General features: G+C 45.6%; 5 protein-coding genes across 5 annotated transcripts; 2 read left to right on the forward strand and 3 right to left on the reverse strand.

Moving 5' to 3' along the window:
• Positions 1–1,830: 1,830 nt before the first annotated feature.
• On the reverse strand, positions 1,831–2,350 carry LOC139748976 (histone H2A). Its single transcript, XM_071662328.1, has one exon. It carries the CDS (start codon positions 2,268–2,270, stop codon positions 1,899–1,901), a length of 372 nt encoding a protein of 123 aa, XP_071518429.1. The 5' UTR covers positions 2,271–2,350; the 3' UTR covers positions 1,831–1,898.
• A 140-nt stretch (positions 2,351–2,490) lies between these two features.
• On the forward strand, positions 2,491–2,987 carry LOC139748979 (histone H2B). The gene has a single exon (XM_071662330.1). It carries the CDS (start codon positions 2,565–2,567, stop codon positions 2,934–2,936), a length of 372 nt encoding a protein of 123 aa, XP_071518431.1. The 5' UTR covers positions 2,491–2,564; the 3' UTR covers positions 2,937–2,987.
• Positions 2,988–3,361: 374 nt separating this feature from the next.
• LOC139748978 (histone H3) lies at positions 3,362–3,874 on the reverse strand. Its single transcript, XM_071662329.1, has one exon. It carries the CDS (start codon positions 3,822–3,824, stop codon positions 3,414–3,416), a length of 411 nt encoding a protein of 136 aa, XP_071518430.1. The 5' UTR covers positions 3,825–3,874; the 3' UTR covers positions 3,362–3,413.
• A 340-nt stretch (positions 3,875–4,214) lies between these two features.
• Positions 4,215–4,676, forward strand: LOC139748980 (histone H4). Its single transcript, XM_071662331.1, has one exon. It carries the CDS (start codon positions 4,280–4,282, stop codon positions 4,589–4,591), a length of 312 nt encoding a protein of 103 aa, XP_071518432.1. The 5' UTR covers positions 4,215–4,279; the 3' UTR covers positions 4,592–4,676.
• A 3,202-nt stretch (positions 4,677–7,878) lies between these two features.
• Positions 7,879–8,399, reverse strand: LOC139748932 (histone H2A). The gene has a single exon (XM_071662295.1). The coding sequence runs from the start codon at positions 8,316–8,318 to the stop codon at positions 7,947–7,949; it is 372 nt and encodes a 123-aa protein (XP_071518396.1). The 5' UTR covers positions 8,319–8,399; the 3' UTR covers positions 7,879–7,946.
• Positions 8,400–8,499: the final 100 nt, after the last annotated feature.

An 8,499-nucleotide genomic window follows, 5' to 3' on the forward strand; every position in this document is an offset into this window, starting at 1 on the left:
TTCTATTGCATTTGGACATGCCTTGAGGCAGAGGAGAGCAAAGACATGTGAAAGGCTAAGTATGTGGTAAAATGGTAGGTGCTTGGTGGTGGATTAATGGTTGGGTAGCAGCAGGCAGGCAGGCAGGCTTGGAAAAGCGTAGGTAGGAGAGAGGGAGGAACCCGTTCAATGGCATTGATTTGCAGAGTGCATATTTGTTTGTCAGAGAGAAATTAAGGGAATTTTCTATTGCATTTGGACATGCCTTGAGGCAGAGGAGAGCAAAGACATGTGAAAGGCTAAGTATGTGGTAAAATGGTAGGTGCTTGGTGGTGGATTAATGGTTGGGTAGCAGCAGGCAGGCAGGCAGGCTTGGAAAAGCGTAGGTAGGAGAGAGGGAGGAACCCGTTCAATGGCATTGATTTGCAGAGTGCATATTTGTTTGTCAGAGAGAAATTAAGGGAATTTTCTATTGCATTTGGACATGCCTTGAGGCAGAGGAGAGCAAAGACATGTGAAAGGCTAAGTATGTGGTAAAATGGTAGGTGCTTGGTGGTGGATTAATGGTTGGGTAGCAGCAGGCAGGCAGGCAGGCTTGGAAAAGCGTAGGTAGGAGAGAGGGAGGAACCCGTTCAATGGCATTGATTTGCAGAGTGCATATTTGTTTGTCAGAGAGAAATTAAGGGAATTTTCTATTGCATTTGGACATGCCTTGAGGCAGAGGAGAGCAAAGACATGTGAAAGGCTAAGTATGTGGTAAAATGGTAGGTGCTTGGTGGTGGATTAATGGTTGGGTAGCAGCAGGCAGGCAGGCAGGCTTGGAAAAGCGTAGGTAGGAGAGAGGGAGGAACCCGTTCAATGGCATTGATTTGCAGAGTGCATATTTGTTTGTCAGAGAGAAATTAAGGGAATTTTCTATTGCATTTGGACATGCCTTGAGGCAGAGGAGAGCAAAGACATGTGAAAGGCTAAGTATGTGGTAAAATGGTAGGTGCTTGGTGGTGGATTAATGGTTGGGTAGCAGCAGGCAGGCAGGCTTGGAAAAGCGTAGGTAGGAGAGAGGGAGGAACCCGTTCAATGGCATTGATTTGCAGAGTGCATATTTGTTTGTCAGAGAGAAATTAAGGGAATTTTCTATTGCATTTGGACATGCCTTGAGGCAGAGGAGAGCAAAGACATGTGAAAGGCTAAGTATGTGGTAAAATGGTAGGTGCTTGGTGGTGGATTAATGGTTGGGTAGCAGCAGGCAGGCAGGCAGGCTTGGAAAAGCGTAGGTAGGAGAGAGGGAGGGAGGAACCCGTTCAATCCCATCTTTTTCGAGACTGGAGGTTTGAAAAAGGGGTTTAACGGGTCTGGGTACCTATATATATAATGAAATACTTGCTTGCCATTGGCTGATAGTTATCTGCCAATGAGGAGGCTTTATTTTATACACTATGGTTAGTGATAAGGTTGTAATTCTCCTGTATCGTTGTGGAAAATTATCCGTAAGGATGTAATGTAGTGTATCTCTTGTTTGGCCCCTCCCTCCCTCCGACCAACCAACCGTCTGCCTGCTTCTTGGTTTTCTTTTATGATCGATTTGGATTTGGGGGTAGCTTAAATAAATGGATGGAATAGAGCGTGCAGGGCTTTTCATTCTATTTTACGATGTCTGTAGATGGAAAATTATCTATTATCTTATGCTTATAAAAATAAATGAATTCATATATATATGTGTGTGTGTGTCTATTTTTTTATAAAGTATACGCTTGTGAATGAGGGAGTGAAAAGAAATAGAAAGATTAATAACGTTAGTAAGCATAGAGTTAGTTATGAGTGAGTATGTCTTGCTTGATATCCCTTTAAGAATTTATTTGTGGCTCCAAGAGGAGCCTGATTTTTTTGGTTCATCATCATGATTATATCATCTTGATCATCTACTTCTTTTCCGTCTTCTTGGGAAGGAGGACAGCCTGAATGTTAGGCAGGACACCTCCCTGGGCAATGGTGACACCAGAGAGAAGCTTGTTGAGTTCCTCGTCATTACGGATGGCCAGCTGCAAGTGACGAGGGATGATACGAGTCTTCTTGTTGTCACGGGCAGCGTTACCGGCTAACTCTAGTACTTCAGCGGCCAGGTACTCCATGACAGCTGCCAGGTAGACTGGGGCACCAGCACCGACACGTTCGGCGTAGTTTCCCTTGCGCAGAAGGCGGTGGATTCTACCTACGGGAAACTGGAGTCCCGCTCGACTGGAGCGACTCTTGGACTTGCCCTTGACTTTGCCTCCCTTGCCTCGTCCTGACATGGTGGTGCTAGTAATACGGCTACTGCTGCTGCTGCTGAGAGAGAGTTCTCTACTCGAGAGAGAGAGAAAATGAATGCGTAGCAATTTGGTGCGAGCATCGCTTATATACCCCCGCTCAGGATCAAGCGAGGCGGCGGCCGACGCCAAACAACCAATGAGCGCGCTCGGCCTGGGCGAGGAGCAAAAGCTGAGTAACCTGTGGCATATATAAGGCCAAGCTCGGGAGTGGCTTCTCATTCTAGCCGCGATCATCGCCGCCACGTAACCTCCCCACTCACTACCGTCGCCGTCGTTATGCCTCCCAAAGCATCAGGAAAGGCTGCCAAGAAGGCTGGAAAAGCTCAGAAAGCCATCGCTAAGGGCGATAAGAAGAAGAAGCGCAGGAGGAAGGAGAGCTACAGTATCTACATCTACAAGGTTCTCAAACAGGTTCACCCGGACACCGGTATCTCTTCCAAGGCCATGTCCATTATGAACTCTTTCGTGAACGACATTTTTGAACGTATCGCTGCTGAGGCTTCCCGCCTTGCCCACTACAACAAACGCTCCACCATCACCAGTCGGGAGATCCAGACTGCTGTTCGACTTCTTTTACCTGGTGAACTGGCCAAGCACGCCGTGTCCGAGGGTACAAAAGCTGTTACCAAGTACACCTCTTCTAAGTAAGAAGTTGTTCCTACTTCTTCCTCCCCTAAACTCGGCTCCATTGGAGCCACACATTATTACAAAAGAGATCATTGTTGGACCAAATGATGATGATGATACTACTATTTATAATGAATAATTAGAAAAGTGATATCAACGACATCACGATTCAATTGTTAAGACACTTACTTAACCCGTTTTATATATATTTTTCTATTGTAGGTTAGCCTGGAAGGAAATAAAAGTAAAAAAAAAAAAAAAAAAACACAGGACCCTACCTAACTAAATTTCGCTTGTTTGCATTAATTACCGGTAGCTAGCTTTTAAATGAAAAGTAGCAGTACCTACCTACTAGTTATCACGAATACAATTACTATTAGTTGTTCTTATTAGGTAGAGAGAGAGGTTGGTTGTCATGATCAAAAATTCTTTTGCAAGTTAGATTTTGGCCCTAAGAAGGGCCTAGTTTTTCCAATGAGGAAGACCTACAAGAGTGGCTTAGGCGCGTTCTCCTCGAATACGACGTGCCAGCTGGATGTCTTTGGGCATGATGGTGACACGCTTGGCGTGAATGGCGCACAAGTTGGTATCTTCAAAGAGACCCACCAGGTATGCTTCAGAGGCTTCCTGAAGGGCCATGACGGCAGACGACTGGAAACGTAGATCTGTCTTGAAGTCTTGTGCAATCTCTCGCACAAGACGCTGGAAGGGTAGCTTTCTGATGAGTAACTCGGTGCTTTTCTGGTAACGTCGGATTTCACGCAGAGCCACAGTTCCAGGCCTATAACGGTGAGGCTTCTTAACACCACCAGTAGCAGGAGCAGATTTACGAGCTGCCTTAGTGGCCAGCTGTTTGCGAGGGGCCTTGCCTCCTGTAGACTTGCGAGCAGTCTGCTTGGTTCGAGCCATTTCTGGAGCAGTCACTACAGTAGTAGTACGTATGAGCGAGTAGTGTTCGAGGAGCGCGAGTGCGAGCCCGTTTTATGCAGCAGCTAGCTGCAACTTCGTGCCTCCCTATTGGCTGAATGAGAGCCGTAAGCTCCGCCCACTCTTCCTCACTTGATCCGCATGAAGGTTGAAAAGCTATTTTTCACCTTTTTCTATAGGTTTTCTTAGAGGAAGATAAAAATTGATGATATCATAAGATCGAGCTTGATATCTTATCTATGTTGCATAAGAGAAAGAGTAAAAAAAGTGTAATTTTCACAGGAAAAAGACACGAAAATAGGCAGAGAAGGTAGAACTGCTACTATCACGTCCATCCAAGGGGGATATATACGTTGGAGCTGAGTTGGTGTGCATTACATTGGAGAGCGGAGCGGCGAGAAACGTATCAAAGCAGACCGCAGCAGAGGTGAGACAAGATGACTGGTCGCGGCAAGGGAGGCAAGGGGCTCGGAAAGGGAGGCGCCAAGCGTCATCGCAAGGTTCTTCGTGACAACATTCAGGGAATCACAAAGCCTGCCATTCGTCGTCTTGCTCGCCGTGGAGGAGTCAAACGTATCTCTGGCCTGATCTATGAAGAAACCCGTGGTGTACTCAAGGTTTTCTTAGAAAACGTCATCCGTGATGCTGTCACCTACACTGAGCACGCCAAGAGGAAAACAGTCACTGCCATGGATGTGGTTTATGCTCTCAAACGCCAGGGCAGAACTCTATACGGATTTGGCGGTTAAGATTATTCTTCCTCTTGCAAGACCATGCCAATGGCACAAACAGAAATCAATCGGACCTTTTTAAGGTCCACAAATAATCTCAAAAGATATCTTATTAGACAAAAAACATTTATATTCATATTCTCTATAACTTCATACACTTAGGTCATAAAAATTGATGAAATTCTTATAGAACGTTTTGGGTAGCAGACTTCCTAAAGAGTACTTTCATACACTTAGGGCATTAAAAATAATGACATTCTTCTATATCATTTTGGATAGCAAACTTACATAATGGTAGGAGAGGCCCCTTCAATGCCATCTATTTCTACGTAGAGTGTATGTTTTATTTATCTGTCAGAGAGAAATTAAGGGAATTTTCTATTGCATTTGGACATGCCTTGAGGCAGAGGAGAGCAAAGACATGTGAAAGGCTAAGTATGTGGTAAAATGGTAGGTGCTTGGTGGTGGATTAATGGTTGGGTAGCAGCAGGCAGGCAGGCTTGGAAAAGCGTAGGAAGGAGAGAGGGAGGAACCCGTTCAATGGCATTGATTTGCAGAGTGCATATTTGTTTGTCAGAGAGAAATTAAGGGAATTTTCTATTGCATTTGGACATGCCTTGAGGCAGAGGAGAGCAAAGACATGTGAAAGGCTAAGTATGTGGTAAAATGGTAGGTGCTTGGTGGTGGATTAATGGTTGGGTAGCAGCAGGCAGGCAGGCTTGGAAAAGCGTAGGTAGGAGAGAGGGAGGAACCCGTTCAATGGCATTGATTTGCAGAGTGCATATTTGTTTGTCAGAGAGAAATTAAGGGAATTTTCTATTGCATTTGGACATGCCTTGAGGCAGAGGAGAGCAAAGACATGTGAAAGGCTAAGTATGTGGTAAAATGGTAGGTGCTTGGTGGTGGATTAATGGTTGGGTAGCAGCAGGCAGGCAGGCTTGGAAAAGCGTAGGTAGGAGAGAGGGAGGAACCCGTTCAATGGCATTGATTTGCAGAGTGCATATTTGTTTGTCAGAGAGAAATTAAGGGAATTTTCTATTGCATTTGGACATGCCTTGAGGCAGAGGAGAGCAAAGACATGTGAAAGGCTAAGTATGTGGTAAAATGGTAGGTGCTTGGTGGTGGATTAATGGTTGGGTAGCAGCAGGCAGGCAGGCAGGCTTGGAAAAGCGTAGGTAGGAGAGAGGGAGGAACCCGTTCAATGGCATTGATTTGCAGAGTGCATATTTGTTTGTCAGAGAGAAATTAAGGGAATTTTCTATTGCATTTGGACATGCCTTGAGGCAGAGGAGAGCAAAGACATGTGAAAGGCTAAGTATGTGGTAAAATGGTAGGTGCTTGGTGGTGGATTAATGGTTGGGTAGCAGCAGGCAGGCAGGCAGGCTTGGAAAAGCGTAGGTAGGAGAGAGGGAGGAACCCGTTCAATGGCATTGATTTGCAGAGTGCATATTTGTTTGTCAGAGAGAAATTAAGGGAATTTTCTATTGCATTTGGACATGCCTTGAGGCAGAGGAGAGCAAAGACATGTGAAAGGCTAAGTATGTGGTAAAATGGTAGGTGCTTGGTGGTGGATTAATGGTTGGGTAGCAGCAGGCAGGCAGGCAGGCTTGGAAAAGCGTAGGTAGGAGAGAGGGAGGAACCCGTTCAATGGCATTGATTTGCAGAGTGCATATTTGTTTGTCAGAGAGAAATTAAGGGAATTTTCTATTGCATTTGGACATGCCTTGAGGCAGAGGAGAGCAAAGACATGTGAAAGGCTAAGTATGTGGTAAAATGGTAGGTGCTTGGTGGTGGATTAATGGTTGGGTAGCAGCAGGCAGGCAGGCAGGCTTGGAAAAGCGTAGGTAGGAGAGAGGGAGGAACCCGTTCAATGGCATTGATTTGCAGAGTGCATATTTGTTTGTCAGAGAGAAATTAAGGGAATTTTCTATTGCATTTGGACATGCCTTGAGGCAGAGGAGAGCAAAGACATGTGAAAGGCTAAGTATGTGGTAAAATGGTAGGTGCTTGGTGGTGGATTAATGGTTGGGTAGCAGCAGGCAGGCAGGCAGGCTTGGAAAAGCGTAGGTAGGAGAGAGGGAGGAACCCGTTCAATGGCATTGATTTGCAGAGTGCATATTTGTTTGTCAGAGAGAAATTAAGGGAATTTTCTATTGCATTTGGACATGCCTTGAGGCAGAGGAGAGCAAAGACATGTGAAAGGCTAAGTATGTGGTAAAATGGTAGGTGCTTGGTGGTGGATTAATGGTTGGGTAGCAGCAGGCAGGCAGGCAGGCTTGGAAAAGCGTAGGTAGGAGAGAGGGAGGAACCCGTTCAATGGCATTGATTTGCAGAGTGCATATTTGTTTGTCAGAGAGAAATTAAGGGAATTTTCTATTGCATTTGGACATGCCTTGAGGCAGAGGAGAGCAAAGACATGTGAAAGGCTAAGTATGTGGTAAAATGGTAGGTGCTTGGTGGTGGATTAATGGTTGGGTAGCAGCAGGCAGGCAGGCTTGGAAAAGCGTAGGTAGGAGAGAGGGAGGAACCCGTTCAATGGCATTGATTTGCAGAGTGCATATTTGTTTGTCAGAGAGAAATTAAGGGAATTTTCTATTGCATTTGGACATGCCTTGAGGCAGAGGAGAGCAAAGACATGTGAAAGGCTAAGTATGTGGTAAAATGGTAGGTGCTTGGTGGTGGATTAATGGTTGGGTAGCAGCAGGCAGGCAGGCAGGCTTGGAAAAGCGTAGGTAGGAGAGAGGGAGGAACCCGTTCAATCCCATCTTTTTCGAGACTGGAGGTTTGAAAAAGGGGTTTAACGGGTCTGGGTACCTATATATATAATGAAATACTTGCTTGCCATTGGCTGATAGTTATCTGCCAATGAGGAGGCTTTATTTTATACACTATGGTTAGTGATAAGGTTGTAATTCTCCTGTATCGTTGTGGAAAATTATCCGTAAGGATGTAATGTAGTGTATCTCTTGTTTGGCCCCTCCCTCCCTCCGACCAACCAACCGTCTGCCTGCTTCTTGGTTTTCTTTTATGATCGATTTGGATTTGGGGGTAGCTTAAATAAATGGATGGAATAGAGCGTGCAGGGCTTTTCATTCTATTTTACGATGTCTGTAGATGGAAAATTATCTATTATCTTATGCTTATAAAAATAAATGAATTCATATATATATGTGTGTGTGTGTCTATTTTTTTATAAAGTATACGCTTGTGAATGAGGGAGTGAAAAGAAATAGAAAGATTAATAACGTTAGTAAGCATAGAGTTAGTTATGAGTGAGTATGTCTTGCTTGATATCCCTTTAAGAATTTATTTGTGGCTCCAAGAGGAGCCTGATTTTTTTGGTTCATCATCATGATTATATCATCTTGATCATCTACTTCTTTTCCGTCTTCTTGGGAAGGAGGACAGCCTGAATGTTAGGCAGGACACCTCCCTGGGCAATGGTGACACCAGAGAGAAGCTTGTTGAGTTCCTCGTCATTACGGATGGCCAGCTGCAAGTGACGAGGGATGATACGAGTCTTCTTGTTGTCACGGGCAGCGTTACCGGCTAACTCTAGTACTTCAGCGGCCAGGTACTCCATGACAGCTGCCAGGTAGACTGGGGCACCAGCACCGACACGTTCGGCGTAGTTTCCCTTGCGCAGAAGGCGGTGGATTCTACCTACGGGAAACTGGAGTCCCGCTCGACTGGAGCGACTCTTGGACTTGCCCTTGACTTTGCCTCCCTTGCCTCGTCCTGACATGGTGGTGCTAGTAATACGGCTACTGCTGCTGCTGCTGAGAGAGAGTTCTCTACTCGAGAGAGAGAGAAAATGAATGCGTAGCAATTTGGTGCGAGCATCGCTTATATACCCCCGCTCAGGATCAAGCGAGGCGGCGGCCGACGCCAAACAACCAATGAGCGCGCTCGGCCTGGGCGAGGAG

Source organism: Panulirus ornatus, chromosome 6, assembly GCF_036320965.1.
Source record: "Panulirus ornatus isolate Po-2019 chromosome 6, ASM3632096v1, whole genome shotgun sequence".
NCBI classification, from domain to species: domain Eukaryota; kingdom Metazoa; phylum Arthropoda; class Malacostraca; order Decapoda; family Palinuridae; genus Panulirus; species Panulirus ornatus.

Coding starts and splice junctions, on each gene's coding strand:
- LOC139748976 (XM_071662328.1), bottom strand. CDS start 2,270: ATGTCAGGACGAGGCAAGGGAGGCAAAGTCAAGGGCAAGTCCAAGAGT.
- LOC139748979 (XM_071662330.1), top strand. CDS start 2,565: ATGCCTCCCAAAGCATCAGGAAAGGCTGCCAAGAAGGCTGGAAAAGCT.
- LOC139748978 (XM_071662329.1), bottom strand. CDS start 3,824: ATGGCTCGAACCAAGCAGACTGCTCGCAAGTCTACAGGAGGCAAGGCC.
- LOC139748980 (XM_071662331.1), top strand. CDS start 4,280: ATGACTGGTCGCGGCAAGGGAGGCAAGGGGCTCGGAAAGGGAGGCGCC.
- LOC139748932 (XM_071662295.1), bottom strand. CDS start 8,318: ATGTCAGGACGAGGCAAGGGAGGCAAAGTCAAGGGCAAGTCCAAGAGT.